Consider the following 23344-nt stretch of genomic DNA (forward strand, 5'->3'; position numbering starts at 1 on the left):
AGAGGAGGAAATGAGACACTGGTCTGTCATTTTTGGAAGTTACTCTGTAAACCACCAGATAGTATATTCGTTACTGAATGTGTACTTTAATAAATTTGTACTTAAGTGTATTTTACGAAATTTAATACTTTATTAAATTAGTGTTATTATTAAATAGCACTAATAACAAATTTAACTTAAGAAAGCCAAGCGAACAAGTGACGTGGTAGGAAAAAAGGATACTGCGGGCATGTTTCTCTTTGACTGGTGCTTCCAGAGTGTTGATTGCTTTGCTGATGCTCATAGCCTGGGAAGGGGAGAGAAAGCCAGTATTAAGAATAGCACTGATGTTTTCATTTCTAGCAAATACAATGATAAGTTATATGGAATCTAATTATCAACTAGTAACAATGACGATAACACTATGGCTAAGTGCACAATCCCACAGGATTCCTACATTTAAAATAAAATGTATAAATGGCTTTTTAGTGACAGTACTCACTGGTACAGAGTCCTGGCACCTTTCATCAGCTGCGCATGGCAGCCATTTTGTGCTAGTACACAAGCCTCTTATCAATATATAAGTACCGGGAGCTCATTTTTTACCACAAAAAGCACTCAATATATCGAAATTGTCAGTAACCCACCCCAATAAATCGGGGGTGGGAAACGTAAGGTGTTTCTTGACTCCAACCCCTGTCAGCTCCAGCCAGGATAGCCAATATGCAAGGATGATGGGAGAGGTAGTCCAACAATATCAGAAATGAATTTTATGGCAATACTGTCACAGCTAGAGGGTAGGGATGTCCAATCTCCCAGTGAGGCTTATCTGCTGTCACTGATCATCTAACCGAGGTACGCCCAAGAATGTTCTGAGGAACCCAAGAGTTCCCCAAAAGAGAGTGTGAAGCCCACCGGGCTTGATGATCACACCACACTCCCCAACATCCTGTTTCCAGCACCAGCCAGCCACTTATTGTACTTCTGTGAGCCCCTGAGCAAGGTTTGGAGACAAAAAGGTCCTTCTCCAGCTCTTGGATGACACATTGCCTTTCAACTGTAGCCCACTGATGAAAGAGAACACCCACTCTCATAAGGCTACACTCTCACACTGTACGAATCTTAGTTTCTCATGTCAATGTTTCCAAGTGTGCATTTTGAATCGAAATACTTATCTTGGCTGAACTGGAAAATCAGGCAGCAGGTATGTTTGTGAATTTAACCCAAGGAAATACAAGAACAGATGGAGCTTTTTAATAAGACCTGGGGTGGGGGGAGGCAGCACCATTCAGAATAGTTAAGCATGAATTCAATGCTCCTGTGCTCAAAATATTCCCATTTCTGAATTAGAAGAAAAAATACACCCAAGCATATTTGCCATTCTGTCATAATGGTTAGCATGTTGGGCTTGGACCCAAATTGAAATCTTAGCTCCATCACAAATCTCAATTTAAGTGACATTAGAGCCACTCACTCTCCTTCTAAATTAATCCCACAGGGTTGCTGCAAGAAAAATAAAATGAGATATTCCCACATACATTGGTTATATCTCCCTGGGGGAAAGGGCTGGATACACGACACACAAAAATAATTCTTCGCACTGCAAAGGTTAACATAGGACTTTAAAAAATCTTATTCCAATAAATTACATCCAGGGAAAATACCTCAGAGCAGAATAAATGTAACTCTTCCCTCCATTTTTTTTTTTTTAAAAAAAGCTTTCTAGACCTCATGCTTGCAGAGAAAACTGTAATGCTCAAAGTATACATGGATGCAGAATCAAGGGTTGCAGTCTATATGAAAACATCTGCATTTACAAGAATGAAAGCTGGCATCTACTCCTGGGTACTATTCAAGATGGCCGAGTACCACCCCCAGCCTAAGGCCTTTGGGGGGTGGGGGGAGGCAGGCAAGGGCTCCTGAGCTTGGCCACAGTAGAGAATGGGATGCTGGACTCTAGATGAGCCTTTAAGTCTGATCCAGCAGGGCTCCTTCTGTATTCTATTGCTGAGCAACACCAGAACATCTCTTTTTTAAAAAAGGCTCTATTAGTCTCAAAACCACACACTTGGTGACAAGAGTTGTGGCCACAATTCAGGAAACATTTCTAACCAAGGTCTGTGTGCCAAAAATAATCTTTCAAGCTAGTCTCATGGGGTGCATCCCCCACCAAGACAGAATTACCACCCAAGCCATGTTCATCAGGGCAGATTTTTACCTAACCTGTCATTAAAGCATCTGCAAAATTCCCCTGCATTTGGGGGTGGGGTGGGGATAAAACACTGAAAGGTAAAGCAAGCTATGTTCTCTCAGCAAAATGAGAACATTTTGCTTCACATCTCTGGTTCTACAAATGCTACAAACTTTGGTTAAATGAAAGCAGAGGATTTTGAGATTCATCTGACATGTAGGACTGCTGCCCTCCCCCCCCCCATTCTCTCACACAGACACACAAAATGTCTCACTCCATTCTAAGCACCACTCCAATTGACATTTTATTTATTTATGAAAACACTGAGATGAATTGAGATCAACCACAGATACCCTTTCTTTCTATCCCTTCAGGTATTAACAGGGTGACAATGAGCCAGGAAGCCCTTTCTGGGCTGGCACCCTCTGCCTAAGGAAGATTCATATGGCTCTATCACTGCTTGAGTTTAGACCGAGAGAAGGTGACTGTCCCAATGTCACCCACCAAGATACCTGGCTGGGTGAGGATTGAAACCCAGATTTCTATGGACCACGTCCAAAACATTATCCCTGCATCAGGATATTTTTCCTATTAAGCTCTTAAAAAAAAAAAGCAAAATCCTTAAGGACAGGACTCTCACAATATTGTTGCAAAAAGTCGAAGCAGCTGCAGCAGCCATCTTAAAACATTCATGAACCAAGAACAAGACGGGAGTAACTGATACTAGAATATCCTTCCCAGGGTCACTGTAACCTTAAAATTCAGTGTCAACAGTAGGACTACAGGAAAGACTAAAATGTTTGCAGTGGTGGTGTTAGTTTCTAAAAAGGATGCTAAGTAACGATGCGCCATGAAAGAGGTTTATAGAATTTATGCATGCTTTGGGTGGAGAGCATAGCTGTCAACGTTTTCCTTTTTTTAAGGGAAATTCCCTTATTCCGAATAGGATTCCTTGCAAGAAAAGGGAAAAGTTGACAGCTATGGTGGAGAGAATTTATTTTTCTTCCCTCTCATTACACTACAACTTGAGGTCGTCCAAAGCAGCCGAATGGCATGGGATTCGGGGCAGCTATCTTCACACAGCATGTGATTAATTTACAGAATTTGCTGTCGGCACACATCCTTAGATATTTAAAAGGTGTAATTCAGCCATCAGATTTTGGAAGAGCATTTATCTGAAAGCTCTCCAAAAATGATTGCCTTCTGTGGACGTTTCTCCGTCACTGGCAGGACTAGGCAGAGGGGCTCCCTTTCAATCGCTCCAGGCCTGACCTCGTTTCATACAGAAGTCCATTGTCGCACCAATTCATTTAGATTCCAAGAACTAGCCCTGCAGCTGAACTGTATAAATGAATGAAGATGTCTCTTTGGAGAGCTATATATGACTAATTGTCCTGTCTTCTTAACCTGCAACATTTCCACAGGTCAGTAGCAAAAAAAAGCATTATATATCCATTCCTGACAGAGACATCTTAGACATGCTCTTACACATTGTTAGTGCAAACGGCTATTTGTTGCTCTGGTTGTCAAAGCAGAGCGAGGGAGAGTGAATTCTTGGCTTGACTTGACATAAACTTCTGTCATGGTGCTCATTATTAATATCTTGACTATTAAGTAGAGTTAGAACAAGGTTTGTGGGGAAACTTCTGGAACACTCTGTTTCCACATTCAGATGGAATTTGAATTCTTAGAAGTTTTACATACAATTATTTCCTGCGCCAGGTTGATATTTCAACATTATTGATTGCCTCATGGATCAATAAGGGTGAATGCCAATAGTCACCCTTGCGTACATTCAATAAATGTGAGAGGGGAGTTGTGGCAGCACCCCAACCGCCGCCAGCTCTCGTCACTCATCTTGATTGTAAGGCTCTCTCCATGACTGCAGGGTTCTCTCCACAGGATCAGAAACTCCCCAATTGTGTGGAGAAAGCCCTGCATCACACTCCTTCTCACGGGAATCCTGCTCATACCAGGGATGGGGAACCAGAAGCAAGTGTGGCCCCCAAAGTATCTTTATCTGGCCCCTTGGACTCTTCCCCCCCTTCTCTGGCCATGCCTCTCACCAGCCCTGCTTCACACCCTCCCTGACTGTTTCTGCCTGACTGGAATGTGTCCTTGAACAACAGGAATGTCGCTTGCTTGCTTGAAGGGATGGAGGACAAAGGGCCTGAGTAGAAACTGGCTGACTGAGCAAAAGGCAAAATTCACACCTGCAGCTCTGCTCACTTTTGCCTCTGCCCCACCCACCGCTGGCATGTGGCCCCTCAAAAGGTTCTCTAGAAGGGAATGTGGCCCTCAAGTGAAAAAAAGTCCCCCACTTTCAATATATACCATCAAAATGAACATGTGGGGGGCGATAGGGATTGCTGCTGTATTCCTGTTGCAGACCCAGACGTGTTCCCCCAATGTAAGAATGGGGCAATGGGTGTAACATCACAGCAGGGCCAGGATCCCTCCCTTCCACCATCTTGGGCCTAGAAAGGGCCAGCTACTTTGCTTAGGGAAATTTAACGACTGCTTATTTGTTTTACAAGGTGCCCCTCTAGGTTTGAGGTAGCAAATATGTAGAAAGCATAGCAAAACTTTGAACAATACTTGGAAAAGTTGAGCATTTGATTTCAAAACATATCATGCTTCCTTCATAATAAATAAAAATGCAAATAATAATATTAATAATAAAACTCAGAAGAAAATCAAAGGCAGGTAACACTGTAAAAACAAGAAGCAATTCATAAGCCAAACTGCTGGTATAAAAATAAAGACAAACAATGGTTACAGCCATCTGAATTAAAACACCAACATACCAGAAATATTAAACAATAAACTGGAATCTCCTCAAAGATTTGTGCAAGAGTGAGGAGGTAGAGATTAATCTGACCATGTAAAATGAGAGTGTTTTAACTTTTTTTTAAAAAAATGTTATGCAAATTGAAGATAGGTTAGTCTCAGCCAACACAATGAAAAACCGAAACAGTATTTACACAGCCTATGATAAAAACCGCCCACATGGGCAACTCCCCACCTACAGATTTAGGGCAAAGTTGTGACGGTTAATTTAAGCAAGCTCCTTCCGCCTTTGATCTCTGGCACCTTCTCATTAAGCTGTCATTTTACCAGGAACTCGATTTCAGAATCCAAAGTATTTCCTCAGCTAACCACTCCTCTACAACGTCACCACCGCATCCTGCCTGTGACAGAGTTTTACCTAAGCAAGGTGGGCCTAGCACACATAAAACTCCCTCTCTCTCATTTCTATGTGATATTAAATTCTTAACAAGGCACTCTGCTAAGAAATTACGTTGTCAGCCTTGTGCAACTCAAAGCAGTTGGCACAACCTCTTAAGGAGGGTCAACTTCATTGGGCCCTTTAAAAAATAATAACAACAATACAGTAACAGAATTTAACAGGACACGGTAACCTTCTGCCAGACTCAAGGGCTCATCCACACTTCCACATGTCCCATGAGTGGTTTTCTGCTTGTCCCCTTCTTTCTAGGCACGGGTCCAAATGGTTTTCCCGTGGTTTTCTGATTGAGAGGGCAAGTGGAAGTCTGGATGAGACCTCAAACACTGGCAAAGAAGCCTGCTGGTCTACCAACAACCACCCCAACCCAGCCAAGTCTAGAAGAAGCAAGCAATGGGTGCCAGTCCCTTGAAGATTGCACACTGCCAATTTGGTATCTTCTGGGTTGAAGCACCACACCTGTGTGTTATGGTCCTCACATGGTGCCCACTCTTCAAGCAGCTGAACAATATTTTAAAAATATTGTTCCAGTTGCTCTGAAGCATGGGTGGAGAACTGTTTTGGCATGGAAAGCCAGGTTATTATCTGACCCCACCCCACACAGGTAAACTCTGACAGGTGGGTGAGATGACCCACCTGTCAATCACCTGGCATCATTAAGCTGCCAGATGATTGCAAGGTAGGTTATCCTGCCCACCTATCGAAATCCCTTAGTTGGGTCTTTCCAAGCAGAGCACTGGGCACAGGGCTAGCAAAACTGCTTTCTTCAGCGATCAGCTACATGATGAAGTTCCCCATGCAGAACTGGGTCATGCAGGCAACCCAGTAGGGTTAGCTCGCTGCCCATCAGCCAATAAATAAAACATTAATTCTGCTGTGGTTGAGTTTCTTCTGCTCCTCTCTTTCAAAATTGTATGTCCATATTCTTTCATATTCTGTTATACTGATTATAAATTGGGTTTCTTTTTAAAATATCACCCACCCTGGACTTTCTGGTGAAGAGCATGTAAGAAATACCTGAAATAAATAAAATTTGGATCCATTTATTTTTGGAGCTTTTTATAATGTTGGGTTTTTTTCATTTTAATACTTGGTGAGCCACTCTGGGAATGGTCGCACTCTGGGAAAGGTAGGATATAAATCTTTAAAACAAATAAAATAAAACAGGGATAACACTGCTGATAGGATAGGGCAGCTGTAAATGTTTGCAAAGCACTTTGAAGAGCTAGAGAGTGCTGTAGAAATGCTAATTTTAAAATGAATTTTCAGTATCAAGTTGAGTTCTCTTTCATGGACTTCCCAGTTCACCCAGACAGAACACCTGACACCTTCACTCCTTTTCAGCAATATATGTAAATATGTCACTCACTGATACCAGCACATTCCCAGAGCCAGTGAAATTGGGTGGCTGAAGGAGATGACCCAAGATGATGTTAATTAGCATTCACCGCCCACAGAAACCGAAATTATAGAACACTGAAATTCAATCCAGGACAAATCTACCACAGACCATTAGTCATGAGTCACTTTCCTCATAAATGTGACCCAAAGCAACTTACACAATAAAGCACAAAAACCAGCTGCAACAAACACAACCAATAAAACTTTAACCATCTATACAAGCTACAGCAACTAACAAGAACCCCGAAATTCAGGGTCAGTTTACCCCTGTTGCAATTCAGCCATAAAACTTACTGGGGGACTTTGGGCTAGTCATGGTCTCTCAAGTCTAACCTACTCACAAGGCTGTCATGAGGATAAAAATGGAGAGTGGGGAGAACCATGCACATATCTTGAGAGAAAAGTAGGATATACTGGTAAATGTAGTAATAACAGGTAACTATCATAGTCTGCCTTCATAAAGATTCTGGAAACATCAAGATGGCCGACATCTGGACACAGAAGTTTTGGGTTCAACTAATATTTGGAACTCTTTTAACAGCATATACAGTATGTGGAAGAGTGACCTGGTTAATTTTGGGGGAGGAACCACACAGCTCATTTCTAGGACACATGCAGTGACAACCCTGCCCTGTGGAACTCCCTGCCAGTAGAGGTTCAATAGGAACTGTCCCTGCCTTCTTTCAGATGCCTTCTGAAAACTGCACTGTTTAGGCAGGCCTTCACAATGTGAATTTTTCTTTAAATCAAGCAGTATCTATTGATATTTTTATGTTTTATATTTACCGTATTTTATTGTATTTTATATACGTATTGTAAGCCATCTTGAAATACAGAATTTTAGGAAAGAGAATTGTAAATTTACAAATAATAAGTACATAATTCAATCAATCTCTTTGTTACAGTCAATTATCAGTGTTAAAAATAAATACTGTATATAAGTATCATGCTTGGCATTGGAGGAAGCAAATGCTAATTTATTATTATTATTTTTTAAAGCCCACTAAAAATCTATATAAAATAGGAAGCAAAGAATCCTATGCATTTCAGCTTTGTCATTCTGTTAGGAACCCCTCAGTACCTTCACAAACCTACAATTGGCCGTGCTCTGCATTTTGATCCAAGCTGCAAATAAACAGAGTCAGTTATAGGGTGCACAAATGCAAGCATAGATAGCCTTGGAAAAATAAGAACTGCCTACACCTGTGATATTTTCCACCTCGGAGTAATATGTACCAGATTTGTTGCCTAGTGTTGAATATCTTAAGTGGCAGCTGTTGAACCACACGGCAGCAGGTGACGTAATGCAAGCCAGGGGAAGTAGATGGCCAGACAACACAAGGCGGGTCTGAACAGCACTCCCTCTTAATGGATGTAGCAGCATGCTTGCCATTCCACCACTTGCAAACCTATAGACCTATATATTGGGAGGGTACTCAGGTCAATCCTCAGCATTTCCCTTGCCTCTCTACTGCATCAGTTGGTGAGCCACAACACAGACCCTCCAAGTGTCCCTATTTTCCAGGGATGCCCCTGATTTAGAGAAGCCGCCCCAGTTTCTGATTTGATGGACCAGTGGGCAAAAGGCAGTTTTCTCTGCTCCTGTGCATCTATGCTCCAGAAATACAGCTGCATTGCCTGCCCTCCAGAGCACTTGACTCTGCCTGTTCATAGAAGGCAAGGCCATAAGCTAAGGCTTACTGTGCAGAAATGAATTGCACCCACTTCATTCTTCCCTGCTTGTGTTGGGACAAAACCAATCACAATCCCTGGCCTTGTGTTCCCTTGAAATCAGGGGTTGTGGTTTGTTTTACTCCCCCAAAAACAGTATCTATAGTCAAGGGTTGTTCCTGACTTACCATCTGCAGTTTGTCTGAGAACAAGCAAACAGGTTCAAGGTTCTTGTAGTGATATACATCTTGTGGCACATTCTTCCAGCAAAGATTCAGAAGGCAAACCCTGCTTTTGACTTTCAAGTGCTCTTGAAGACCTTTTTACACCAACAGGTCTTTGTAGCCATTTAATTTTCAGTTTTTTAAATTAGCTAGTCACTTGATGGTCTGTATTGTTTTTAATGGTGTTTTATGTTTTAATGTTGCACACCACTCTACTTTATGGTATGGCAGTACAAAAATACTTTTATAAATACAGTGGTACCTTGGGTTAAGTACTTAATTCGTTCCGGAGGTCCGTTCTTAACCTGAAACTGTTCTTAATCTGAAGCACCACTTTAGCTAATGGAGCCTCCCGCGGCTGCCACACCAATGCGATGTGTACAGAAGTGCATATTACTGAGGTGAAGTGTGGGGGGGAAATGCATATACTTGTTTTAAAAACATACAAAACTGCATTATATTGGGGAAATTTGCTCTGCAAAAATTTTAGGAGAAATTCACCCTACAATTATGGGAAATTGATGTGGAAATGTGGAGAACTGAACTTAAGTGAGAGAAGCCAAAATAGACAGATTTGCCCTTCCTAGCAGGCATCATCATGGCTTGTTTCCTCCCAGCACAAGTGCAGAAAAGACGCAGTCCACTTTAGGTGTGTTCACAGCAAACCATTAATGTGTGAACTGGGTCATTAAGAAGGCAACACCTTAGGTACAGGCTGTGCAGACACACACCAGTAAACTTCCTCGCTGAGTGGGTAATTAAAAAAAAACAAAACACTCCCATCACAGAGACTAGATATACTAATGTAGATGCTTCTGTGGAAGGTCTTGCAGTCAGTGCATCTCAGCTGAGGGGAAGTAAGGCAACCTCCCTCTGCAGACACACACATGCATGATCCATCATGTTCTCTGTGTAATAAGCAGCATCTGGCAAGCATTTATATTGACCCCTTAAGCTATAGGAGTGAACAGTTTGAAGCTTGATTTAGCACCAAAGGGGGAAAAAACAGAGCAGCCCACCACACCCACTAGCGGGGTGGTGGTGGAGGCCCTGCGCATCTTTCCAGACAGATTACAGCATCAGTTTAAAACCCCACCACCATGTGGCTGGTGACTCAGTTAAAACTAGGCCCTCAGCCACTGACAGGATAGGTCATCGGCCCAGAACAAGGATCTTGAATGAAGATGCTGGTTTTCCCCCTTATGCACTCAGCATCAACTTTAAAATTGGGCCCCACATGCATCTCTACTTTCGTTCACGTGCTTGTTAAAGCACACACACAAACTGCCTTGCGCATTATTTTCTTTGACCCATCCCTTCTTCACATCTATCTGTCCAGACAACAAATATTCCTGGAGGAGTTTGATCTGCAGCTATTCTGTAGTAAATTTTGAAATTAAACTTACACCAGTGCTTTGCTTAAAAAAAAAAGTAAACTTAAGATCCGTTAACAAACTTGTCCTGCTTCAACAACTAGGCCAGGATAGACTCCCACAAAGTAAATATAAAAGTATCAAGACCACCTCACCCCATAGACACCTCCTAATATGAGGTAGTCACAGAGAAAACTGAAAATCCAGGACATTTTTAGCCCCTCTCTCTGTCCATCAGCAGGAGCATGTGACCCCCCCATAGGAACCCCACCCCCGGGAGTGTGGCCTCTAAGAGGAAAACAAAGTTGCCAGACCCCTTTTACAATACACATGGTGTGATCCTGAAAAGGCCTCAGTTTTGTGTTAAATTCCATTACATGGTTGAATAAGCGTGCCAGGAGCGTAACTAAGGTGGTTCAACTGCGACACAAATTGTGCACGGAGTATGCAAATACACTGATCGTTATTACATTAAAGTTACGCTTTGTTTGCTGCTCAGTATCTTTAACAGCCAGGTTTCCATGACAGCTAGATCAGAGGCTCAGCGAGGGCGGCATGCAAGGCAGAGTAGCATTGTGCTTATTGTCCCGGCCACCTAACACAACCAGGCCTTTCCAGCCTTTGAAATACTATTGGGAGATGCGATGAAAATTGGAGGCATGCACCTCTGGATAGTAGGAGGGAAGGGTTGTTCACCTGCACAACATCTGAAAAGGAGCAACCTCAAATATGAAGACTTAGGATTATAGCAGCCTTAAAGTACCACAGCTATTTCCAAACTGGCTCCGAATGCTAGGTCTCTCAGCGAGGGAGGAGTGGGAGGAATAGGGAAAGATATACAAAGAGCCCTGGTGGATCAGACCACAATTAAGCACTTCTTCACGCAGAGGTAGTGGTGGCCACCAATCTAGATGGCTTTAAAAGAATAATGGACACAAGTTACAGCTATGGTTTTCTACTCTCCTTTTATTGATCTGTACATCTTTTTACAGCTGTACAGTGGTACCTCGGGTTACATACGCTTCAGGTTACAGACTCCGCTAACCCAGAAATAGTGCTTCAGGTTAAGAACTTTGCTTCAGGATAAGAACAGAAATCGGGCTCCGGTGGCGCGGCGGCAGCGGGAGGTGCCATTAGCTAAAGTGGTGCTTCAGGTTAAGAACAGTTTCAGGTTAAGAATGGACCTCTGGAACAAATTAAGTACTTAACTCGAGGTACCACTGTATTTTCAAAAACCAATAAAAACATATATTATAGAAGAATTCAATTCAGGGCGAATTCAGGGCTATTGATGGCTAAGAGCCAAGGTGGCTACGCTCTGCCTTCCGTGTTGGAGGCTTCTGAAGACCAGTAGCTTGAAATCCCAGGAGGGGCAAGTGCTCTTATGCTTGAATCCTGCTTGCGGGTTTCCTAGAGGCGTCTGGTCGGCCACTGTGAGAACAGGATGTGGCAGGGACAATAAGCACAATGCTGGCCTGGCCACTGGCCTGATCCAGCAGGCTCTCCTCGTGTACGTTCAGCTAGCTCCATCCCTCTTTTCCGACCGGATGCTGCCTGGAAGCCCACAAGCGGGGCACAAAATCAAAAGCCCTCTCCTGCTGTGGCTCCTTGGCAACTGGCCTTCCCTGGCATACAGCCTCCAAAGACAAACAGAGCAGGCAACGCTTCCCTGTGTAGGCGAATTGCTCGTTACAGCACCACAGGACACCCCAAAGCTCACAGTCCCCAGCTGAAGGCATACTAGGCAAAGCATTGCATGCAAGGCGAGTAGAACACACAAAAGGGGCACTTATATCCAACTAAACTCAAATAAAATCCAAACGAAGTGAGCCAACATGGTGCAGTGGAGGAGTGTTGGATTAGGACCTGGGAGGCCAGGGTTCAAATTGCCGCTTAGACAAGCCATGAAGCTCACGGGGTGACACTCTCTCTCTCTCTCTCTCTCTCTCTCTCTCTCTGTATATGTGTGTGTGTGTGTGTGTGTGTGTGTGTGTGTGTGTGTGTGTGTACACCTAACTTACCTTTCAGTGTTGTTGTGATAATACAATGTTGAGGGGAATAACTATGTACAGTCATACCTCGGGTTACAGACACTTCAGGTTGCACAATTTCGGGTTGTACTGGAACTGGTTACTTCCAGGTTTCAGCGCTTGCACAGAAGTGCCAAATCATGACCCGCGCATGCACACATGCGGTGCTGCGGGTTGCGAACGCTGCAGGTTGCGAACGTGCTTCCCGCATGGATCACGTTCACAACCCAAGCGTCCACTGTATATAGCTCCTTGGAGGAGAGGTGGGATATAAATGTGAAACCAAAAAAAGTATTTGCTGGTGAATGTAAATATGACATAAAATCTAATGCGCACCTTAAATTTTCGCAACATAATTTAGCCAAAAAAAGTGAGCATTAGATTCAAGTAAATCTGGTAAATAGGATCTGGGCATTAACCTCCTCATTTGGATAACGATTTGTCCCTTCTTAAGCTTTGCATCCGTATCAAAACTAACAGACACTTATTCCTCCATGAACACAATCCAGACGCTTGGCCGATTCTTTAGCATGTGTTACCCAGGTCCAAGCATCTTGTGTCAGCCCCCCTCTCCTTGCCAGCCAGCAACAGCTTCCAAGATGCCAATGTGTCCGCCCACCCTGCTCTCCCAAGCCAAACCAGGGAAAGGAAGTGACTCAGAAACAGTTCGGAACCACAGCGGTGATGCAGTCACGAAGCAAGGATGTAATTGCTTTGTTTTCAAAGCTAAACTGGTATTTCTGGTTCGCAGGTGGCAAACGCATTTAGCCTTCCTGATTGCAAATAAAAGAAAAGGATACTTCCTTCAACATGACCTCATTTCCTTTCTGATCACCAACTCAAAGTTCAACAGAAAGAATGAGGGTGTAAATAAGTCTGTTTTGTCTTGCTGTTTTTAAAAATTTCCTGCAGTGCCATTCAAACTTTTCCACGCAGATCCACACCATACCTTTAAAGCCTGGACAGCTCAGTTGGTTAGAGCACAGTGCCAATAATGCCCAAGGTTGCAGGTTCGATCCCTGTCTTGGACGGCTGTATATTCCTGCGTTGCAGGGGGCTGGACTAGATGATCCTCAGGGTCCCTTCCAACTCTACACTTCTATGATTCTATAATCCTGGGTTCCTTCGGTTGCTAAGGGTGCCGGGAACTGTATCTATGAGGTGGGAAACTAGAGTTCCCATGATTCTTTGGCAGAAGTCATATCCTTTAAATGTGTCTGGGGTGTGCTTTAAATATATGGTGTGGATCTGCCCAAAGCCAGACCAGGCCTCACCACAGCTTTCAGTCAGCCTGAGCATCTACAAGCGAAGGAAGTTGCCTAATGCTAGTTCTGGACGCCTGTCCATCTAGTTGCCTGCTATCCAATTCTCATGCCAGTGGCTCTCCCAAGAGGGACCCTTTCTCAGAACTGGAGATCCTTTTAGGTGGAGGCAGCAGGGACGGAACAGGGGACCTTTTGCGTGCAACGCCTGTCCTCAGCAGCTGAGCTGCAGCCCCAAACGCAGGAGAGGGAACGTGAGGCACTCCAGCTCTTGTTGAACTACAACATGGCTCAGCGATCTTGCAAGGCTACCCACAAGAATTGGCAAGGCCATCCCTGGTGCTCCCTTTCGTGAATATATCTGTTGAAGAGAAATGTGACTGTTGTAGTTCCCACTTTCATCAGCTTTGTGGCTACTGGGGGTGTATTAACTGGCCTGTTGGTGTCATTTAAGGTTTCATTTTCTGGATGCATTTTAACTGAATCAACAATAATTGGTCATTACTGAACTGTTCATTTGGTGTTGTTATTTGTATTATAATTTTAATTGTGTGTATTGTGGTTACTGTGGCATTGTTTTGGTCTGTTATTTCATTGTAAACTGCTCCGAGTATAAACTTGGAGAAAATGTGGTAAATAAATTAGCAACAGCAGCTTCCACCAGCCCCTTTAGCCAGCATGGCCAACGGTCAGGGACATCTGGATCCCCACTTCTGGTTTAAAAAGTCAATTTGTGTCTCCCCGCCCCCCACAACACCCAGCCTTCCTGCCGTTAAAACAGGTACAATTAAGACTGACTAGACCTGCAATTATGGAAAACCTAGTTGTGTGCGCACACTAAGCGACAGGCACAGGGGGGAAGGAGAACCAATGAGCAATGCTTAGCTCATAGATACCATTTCCAAATAATGAAACATTGCACAACGTTTGCGGACTAAGAAGCTTGCAAAGAGTACAGAGGTTAACTCACGTGCTGAGTTACATTCTTCAGCAGCTGCGAGTTCTAGTCTTCAGCAGGTTGTACTAGTTACAAGCACCAGAAACTGCCTCAAACTGAGTCAGGCCATTAGTCCATTGGGGCCCAATACTGTCTGCTGTGACAGGCAGAGTCTCCAGGGTAACTCTGGCACACAGCAGCCACCTAATCTAGGCTGAATTCATAGTTTCTAAAATTATTATTATAAATTTTCTGCAGCTTTGCTATTCCAGCACTAAACCAGCTAACGTAAAAACCACGAGAATCACAGATTTCAGTATGCATCAATGAAAGGCTATAGTCCTCATGGTCACAGTGGGGAGAACCAACAACAGAGATGAATAACGGAGCAAACAGGTTTGTTTTTAGCTTAGAGGTAAAGGGACCCCCGACCATTAGGCCCAGCTGTGACCGACTCTGGGGTTGCGGCGCTCATCTTGCTTTATTGGCCAAGGGAGCCGGCGTACAGCTTCCGGGTCATGTGGCCAGCATGACTAAGCTGCTTCTGGCGAACCAGAGCAGTGCACGGAAACGCCGTTTACCTTCCCACCGGAGCGGTACCTATTTATCTACTTGCACTTTGACATGCTTTCGAACTGCTAAGTTGGCAGGAGCAGGGACCAAGAAACAGGAGCTCACCCCGTCGCAGGGATTTGAACCGCCGACCTTCTGATCGGCAAGTCCTAGGCTCTGTGGTTTAACCCACAGCGCCACCTGTGTCCCTCCGTTTTTAGCTTAGGCTTTCCAAATAATGCTGCTGGTGTGACAAAAATAATTGCTTGGGCTAGTTTTGGTTTGAGTTGAAAGCTATGGAACCAGCCAGAGGACCTTCTCAGTAGTGGTGCCCTCCCTGTGGAACGCCCTCGCACCAGATGTTGAGGAGATAAATAACTATACAACTTTTAGAAGTCATCTAAAGGCAACCCTTTATCAGGAAGTTTTTAATGTTTGATGTTTTATTATGTTTTTATATGTGATGGAAGCCACCCAGAGTGGCTGGGAAAACCCAGTCAGATGGGCAGAGTAGTATTAGTATTATTACAGATTATTATTAGTAGTAGTATTATTACAGACCCAACAGGTTCCCCCAAAATGGGTGCACCCACAGCAGTTACAGTAATTATTGAAAGGTTTTCGGTGGCCACCAAGAGGAAATGCAGCTTCAGTCTGTGCTTGGCCACCATTTCCTGTGCTTGCTGCAGCTCACCTCTGAATCTGGCATCATAAAGATACAAGGAGAGAGTTCCTCCACCTGTCTAGAATACACTCCTGTCATCAAAATGGCAGCTTTCAAATGGAAATAGGAAGTGAGAGCTGTCCCTCTCTACTCACTTGTGTGCTGTATGATGAAGTGGCAGCGTATCACAGAATGTCAGATTAGGACCGGGCAGACCAGGGTTCAAATCCCTACTCAAGATGTGACACAAACTAGGTAATATTGTGCCAGACACTGCCTCTCAGCCTAACCTACCCCACAGGGTTGCTGGGAGAGGAGGATGAAATGTACACCACCTTGAGCTTGGAAAAAAGGTAGGATATAAATGGAATGAGAATAAAACGGGCAGCATACCAAAACAATGGATTAAACATGTTTCTGTGCGGCTGACCACAGCAAAGACTTGTGGGGGTGTTCTTAAGAATTTAAACTAGGACTATTTAATTTGACTTTGTGCCATATGCCAACTTACCTATTTCCTTTTTCTTTTGGAGCAGAAAAATGGTTTCCATGAATTATTTAAAACGTTTTTAAAAACTAAACTTTTACAAGGGTGAAAATGGAATGATTCAGTCATGGACTTGGAAATGAGTATTTGTCAGGGACCTGATGAACCCCTTTTGTTCACAAGATACACTGGTGGTGGTTAGACCTCGTCCCCTCAAATCTGCCTGTAACTTGTGCTCCACCTCTGATGTTGCCACCAGGTAGGTTCTCCTCTCTCAGGAAGTAAGAGACTGGCAATCTGTCCCTGTTCCATGGTAGATATTTTGCTAGCCATGGAGGATGAGCTCACAGGTAAGGGATCTGACATGTCAACCCTACTAGCCAAAGCAGCCTACCAGTTCAGTAATCAGTTTTCTCCACACTTCTTTTGCCCCTGTAATGAGGGGAAGCAGGCAGGAGCTGCAGCACTCATAGGGACAAATCTGCTCCTGGGATTCCCAGTGCTATCCCTTGCATGCTCTGTTTTACATAATTTGCTTAATTTATATCCTGCTCCACTGCATTTTAAAATTGTGCATTTTGCTGGGGAGGCCAAGCTCAGCAGCAGAGTGCGTGCTTTGCATGCAAAAGACCCAGGTTCCACCTCTGGCATCTCTAAATATGGCTGGGAAGAATTCTCCTCTAATGCCCTAGAGAGGGGGTCAAATCTATCACTCTTCTGATGTCATAAAGACATCAAATGACTGTCCTGTCCACCTGTCCAAGGTGGCCCAGGGAGAGTAGGGGGGATAGTCCTGAGAAGGATTGACCTCTCTGCCCATAAGATGACGATGAGCAGAGAGTTCAGTCCTGCTTTCTGCTCAGTTTGAGAACGCAGGAAACTAGCTTGCATACCCAAATCAAGCCGGATTGAAATACCTGTGCGTTGGCTGGTGCACAGGGAGCTGTTGTTGTTATACATTTATTTGTACTCAAGCTTTTTCTTTGATAGTGACTCAATGTGGCTTATGGATAAAAGTCCATCAGGAAGCCACCATTCATTTTAATAGACCTTTTCCAGGAAAGCTTCCAGCCAGATTGTGCCTGAAGCTTATAAACTGCTGATTACTCTTACATCCATAAAATCCATACAACATCTTTTAATATGTTGCTGGGACAAAAACAGCTGAGATTTCCTCATCTCCAGCCAGGGTTATGAACTGCAATAGCAGTCAGGTCAGTGGGAGGGCAGGGATTTGCCCGAATTGTGCTTTGGGCGTGTGGCAAGCAAACAAACCGCCATCTCAGCATTCTTTGCTGCCAGGGCTGCTGTTTCTGTAACCTTCAGAGGGCTTTCTCAGCTGAGAGAGATTCCACTTCTTTTCTCCCTTCTTAGCACACTGCCATAAAACTTTCTAATCCCTTCTCCGCAAACACTGGAGGCATGTTTGTAGTAGCAGATAAACTGGGTTGGGATGAAGGAGATTGTCCACTGTATTACGACTCCTAAATCTTCTCCTCAGTTCAGCACTGGAGGGGGACAGGCAGACAAGGCAGGGTAGTTATTCGCAGGGAGACAAGGACCGTATACATCCACGCAGGGTGGGGCAAATCTCTCCATTTAGATTTCTCTACGTTCCTTATGTTTCCTGTCTTGAGGTTCAGTTCTCCACATTTTCACATCAGTTTGAAAACATACATATTTTTAAATCCTCAGGAGAAATTTGCTGATGGATTTTCATAACATGCAAGTTTTGGTATGCCTTTTCTCCTAATATAATGCATACAGTACTTGTATGTTATTTTCAGTGATATATGTTTGTTGGTGCAAACTGTGTCCTAGTACAGTGGTACCTCGGGTTAGGAACTTAATTCGTTCTGGAGGTCCATTCTTAACCTGAAACTGTTCTTAATCCGAGGTACCACTTTAGCTAATGGGGCCTCCCACTGCCACTGCACTGCTGGTGCGCAATTTCTGTTCTCATCCTGAAGCAAAGTGCTTAACCCAAGGTACTATTTCTGGGTGAGCAGAGTCTGTAACTTGAAGCGTCTGTAACCCGAGATACCACTGTATATGCATTTTAGTGCACATTCCTTGGGTGCAGAACAGCACTGAAAAATTCAGCAGATTTTGAAAGGTGCCTGCATTTCAGCTCCTGTATTGTTCTGAAAACAGCAGATAAGGTAGGTTCTCGTTTAAATGAGAAGTGAATCAAACCCCTCTTCCCTACTTCCAAGTGAATAGGTATTTAAGGAAACAGTTACCAATCGGCAACACATATCCCCCTCTGCCCACTGCTTCCATTACTCAAATCTAGCAACTACCTTGGACTTCAGTTAATAAACCCCACAGGCAGAAGATCTTCCCAGAGAAACCCAAATCTTCCACACTCACAAGGGTATTTTAAAATGCTAATTGTAACAGATGAATAAATCCAGATTTGCTCAGCAGGGATGGATTCGTTCTAAGAAGCAATTAAGAACAGAATATTTGATCCTCGCAACCCTACGCGGGCCGTTATTGCCCCAAAGCACCCTGCATATGCCCTCACACCCCAATTCCCCCAGCTTCCTTACAGCCTATAAGCATTCAGCTTCTTCTTCATCTCTCTGCTGCTCCCTGGTCAGCAACTACAGGGACTCAGTAGAGAAAACACATTTTGAACGTGGAAAGTTCTAGGTCACTCCAGCTCAAGCCGATTTGCTCGCGAGAGAGCTGAGAAAGGTCATGTGTGGTTGAGATCTTGCAGAACTCCTGGACGTGGGGGTCTAGCTAGCATTGGGCTAGCACGTATTGGGCTAGCAAGATGGACCAGTTGTCTGTCTTGACGGCCATGTGTGCTCATCTCAGAGAGCCACTTCGACAATGGAGTTGGGCTGAAAGACCAAGGCCTCAACTTCCAATTTCCATAGGGGCACCCTCAGGTGGCTCTTGCCACAGATGCCACTATATTGGCAACTCTCTTTTGCCTCTCAGGTAAGGGGTGACGTGGTGGGCCACATCTAGAACAGGTGACTTCAGTTGCCGACCCATACTATACTTTTTTAAGTCCATCTTTTTCCTGGCCTTACAGGCACACCATATTCCTTCGTTTTCTCTTTGAGCACCCTGTCCCTTCCATCTCTAGGCCCCATGCAAGGTTTTCACCCTGCCAGATGAATGCTCTGCTTCCTTTGCAGCAGCTGCACTGATTTTAATCTTCCTGTCAAAATCCTCCTCCTTAAATGTTTGTTTGTAAAGATTTTGTGACATGATGGCAATTTACTCAGTGACTAAATGGGGCTCAAAGATGGCAGAAAAAAGCAGCACATTTTAAACTTTAAATATCTACTGTTATCACCAGAGGCCCAAAGCTGTAAGCATAGGTCAGCAAAATCACCCCCTTGTTTTCTTCGCTCTGATCTTCTCCTCTTACCTTTGTTCCTGTGTATACGCTCATCTTCCGTTCTTTGTTTCCTAGGATCCTGGTGTCTGATGGCCCTCCTTCTTTTGTCCTTCTCTGACATCAGAGCAGGTCAGCAAATCATTACCAGGACTTCATCACCACCCAGAACCATAATGAGCTTCAACAGACAACCTCCCTGACACCCAGAACTACCACTCTGAAAGCTATAGGGCTGTGGACAATTTGCCTATTTTAATAACTTGCATCATTTGCATATCATTTGCACAGGCAGGCCCATCAACAGTGGCTGGAGATCAGCCATATCTCACACATCCACACCCCTGAGTCCCAATGCAGAGGAACAGGGTTCAATTTCTCACTCAGCCATGAAGCTAATTTGGGAACCTTAAGCCAATGACTGGCCTGTTTTGTAAAAAGGTATATACATATAAAAAAAGGTTTGTACACAGCACCAAACTATGTTTTTGCAAACCGTGGCTTAGCATTAAGTGAGAACCTAACCCAACTGGTTTGCAAACCTCAGTTAACGTTAACCAGAGTTTAGAGGTATGAACCTGAACCTCCCAAATAAATAACCGTCACCACCCAAAAGCAGCCAAGCCACGGCTGAAGAGTGGATCTTCCTGGCTTGTGTCTGCTTTAATGGGGGAAGGGTTAATGAAATGAGGTTTAAGTGACTGACTGCCAGGAGTCCCAGGTTTAACAAATGTTTATTAACTATGGTTAGCATTAAATATGGCTTAGTGTTCTGTGGAAACTAGGCCCGTCTCTCTCAACCTATCCTACCTCACAGGGTTGATCCAAGGATTCTAAGGGCATAAAGGTAAAGGTACCTCTGCCCGTACGGGCCAGTCTTGCCAGACACTAGGGTTGTGCGCTCATCTCACTAGAGGCCGGGAGCCAGCGCTGTCCGCAGACACTTCCGGGTCACGTGGCCAGCGTGACGAAGCTGCTCTGGCGAGCCAGCGCAGCACACGGAACGCCGTTTACCTTCCCGCTGGTAAGCGGTCCCTATTTATCTACTTGCACCCGAAGGTGCTTTCGAACTGCTAGGTTGGCAGGCGCTGGGACCGAACGACAGGAGCTCACCCCGCCGCGGGGATTCGAACCGCCAACCTTTCGATCGGCAAGTCCTAGGTGCTGAGGCTTTAACCCACAGCGCCACCCGTGTCCCTTCTAAGGGCATAGAAAGAACTAATTAGGCTCCCTTGAACTCACTGAGGAAAAAGTAGACTATAAAAGCAATAAATGAGTAAGAGTTGATTTTTTGCCCAGAGGTTTATGCATGAAATATAAATTATTCTCATCTCCTAAAAAGAGGGCAGCCAATTTGTTACAAAGAAAGCAGCTAATTAAAAAAAAGGTGTAAATTTATTTATTTTTTAATGCAGAAAACCTGTGCCACCCAACTGTTCAAAGCAAGGCTATACGGTTCAATAAGCACACCGCTTAACTGGGCCCCAATGACAGAACCTTTGACAAATTCTTCACCTCTCCAGTCTTGGAGAATGCCAAACCGGATTCAAGACCAGACAAACTAGGAAGTAAGAGAGGTTTCTGGGACAGTAACATTTGTGAGAAAGAGAAAGAGAAACTGCACAACAAATGGAAAAGAAACAGCCAGGAAGGAAAAAGTGTTTCCAGTGTTCATTTTTGACAACTAAAGATGGGAGTTTCAAGGAAGACACCCCCCCCCCCCGACACACACACTTCCTGACATTTGCCCACAAACCCTCTCACTATTTCTCCTCGAGGCTCAGAAACACACACTGAATTCCTGACAGACACACACACACAGGCACAGAGTCAACACAGGCTGTTCACTGAGTACCTGTGGCGTACAGGTGTGCTGCAGTGAAAAATTGCTGGGCTGTCAAAGCACCCTCACTATCCTTCCAAGGGAGGATTTTCCAAGATACCTTGAGGCAATAAGCATAGCACATTTCACACCCAAAAAGCACTGGTTTTCCCTGCCTGGAAATGGACGTAAATGACCTTCCTCGAAAGCAAGTGGCTGTAAATTTAAGAAGAGACTTCAGAATGGCTCTGGAGACCCTATAACCCTCCAGACTTTGTTGGATTCCAGCCCCCATCAGCCCCTGCCAGGCCCAGCAGGGCCAATATAGCAAGGAATGGGGGGAGTTGCTTCCAACAGTTTCTAAGGAGGAAATAAAAGTGTTTTGATTCTGCTGTGAGAAAAGGTGGGGCAGAGCTCAACAGCCCCTCAGCCTTTGCTTTCTGCACCCTCAAAACTGCTGCCAGTCCCAGATGCACCTCCTGCTGGCAGGGTTGAGGCAATGGTCCATTTCTGTATATGGAACTGAGAGTGCAAGAGGGGGAGAGAGAAAAGGGTTGCCATCTTGCCTGGTGCCTTGAGCCTATGGCTTTGAGATGTGTGCCATCTGCCTCAGAGGGGCACTCCTTCATTCTATGTGTTTGGGGAAAGGTTGTCTTTGGTGAAGGCAAGGGACTCTGCACATGCTCAGAGGGACTCCACCGTACTTTAATTCACACCTGTTTCCTTAAAGTTGGGGCATTGGGAAAGATCTAGACCAGCAGAAAAGGCTCCAGATAGGTGAGCAGGTTCATTGTGGCATGGTAATATGGAAAAGATATGGCATGTTGGAAGCTTTTGTGGAATACGGGTCATTACATCAGGTTCCTGCACAGGCTGTGCAAACTTCTGCCTCAATAAATACGTTCCTCTTCAAAGACCGCACAGGTAACTAACAAAACATTATTGATTTGTTTGTTTGTTTTCAGAAAAACTAAGCAACTTCTGCCTATGATAGAAACAGGACCAGATGTTTGTCTCTAGGAAAAGCCACACACACAAAAAGTGTACACAGGATAACCTACACAGAATCAGCCCTACAAACCCTGAAACAATAGACAAATTCTCATTACCCAAACCGTATATAAATCCGTATTGTTTATCCCAGTAGTATATATCTAAGAATATACACACGTCCACAGATACATGCAAAATTAAATTACAGGGTAGAAGAGAGATTGTGCACATTCCTGATCTACACAAGCATAGAACATCAAAACGGCCATACAGGGCAATACGGGCAATGAAGGAAGCCATGGGAATCTCACACAGACAGGGACTCAGGCCCCAGACATTATTTTCATTGTCGGGCTCTGTTGGAAGAAACACCAGCATTTCTGAGCATCTGCAGAGTGCCTTGTTTCCCCTTCTCACCACCACTGAAACAAACACTAGTCACATACCCAGTCAGAATCAGGGGAAAGGAATTTCGGTTCACAGGGTGTGGCTTGTAGGAACCCCAGACCCCCCTCTAAAGTTGAGAAGCTACAGCCCAGACTCAAACATGATAGCCCAGGAATGTCAAAGAGAAATGTACAGGCTGAAGCTATGAGCAATATCCCCAGACACACCGAAAAACAGGCCAGGCCAGAGGCAAAGTACTACAAATGGAGGGAAAGTCAAAGTCACAACTCAAGTTTGTGTTTGTTCCACTCACCATCCCCCTTTAAAAATGAAAAGTGTCATTCTTGGAAATTATAAATCTAGCCTCCCACCTCAAACCATCAGGGTTGCATGTCCTGGACGATACACACACGGATAAGACAAACACAGAACCGAATAACACATTGCTGCGCAAGGGGACACCCCAGTCCTCAGCAGAGGAAGACACACACCAATGCTTTTCTGCCACAAGAGAGACTTAATCTCCGGGTTGTGAGTTCAAGCCCCACATTGGGCAAAAGACTCCTGCATCGCAACGGGTTGGACTAGATGACCCTTGTGGCTCCTTCCAACTCCGTGGTTTGACAATTGAACTATTCTATGTTTCAAAAAGCAGGCCGCTGAGGGGCATGGAGACTGCAGGTGGGCTGAGGTGGATGACAATCACAAACCTACATTGGGGGTCATGATAGACAGTCTCTTGCTCCCTCTCTCTCAATCCCCA

General features: G+C 44.4%; 1 protein-coding gene across 2 annotated transcripts in view; it reads right to left on the minus strand.

Moving 5' to 3' along the window:
- Nucleotides 1-23344, minus strand: part of HIP1R (huntingtin interacting protein 1 related) — a 70061-nt gene that overhangs the window by 45440 nt on the left and 1277 nt on the right. Inside the window, exons 1-2 of one of the 2 annotated variants that reach the window (XM_028710615.2) lie at nt 19413-19451; nt 223-286 (exon numbers count right to left, since the gene is read on the minus strand). In XM_028710615.2, coding sequence (XP_028566448.2) covers nt 223-286; nt 19413-19436 — 88 coding nt within the window. In that variant the 5' untranslated portion in view covers nt 19437-19451. Of the gene's footprint in view, nt 1-222; nt 287-19412; nt 19452-23344 lie in introns of those variants that run through there. The other variant, XM_028710614.2, reaches the window with a different exon arrangement.

This window comes from Podarcis muralis, chromosome 16, assembly GCF_964188315.1.
Source record: "Podarcis muralis chromosome 16, rPodMur119.hap1.1, whole genome shotgun sequence".
NCBI lineage: Eukaryota > Metazoa > Chordata > Lepidosauria > Squamata > Lacertidae > Podarcis > Podarcis muralis.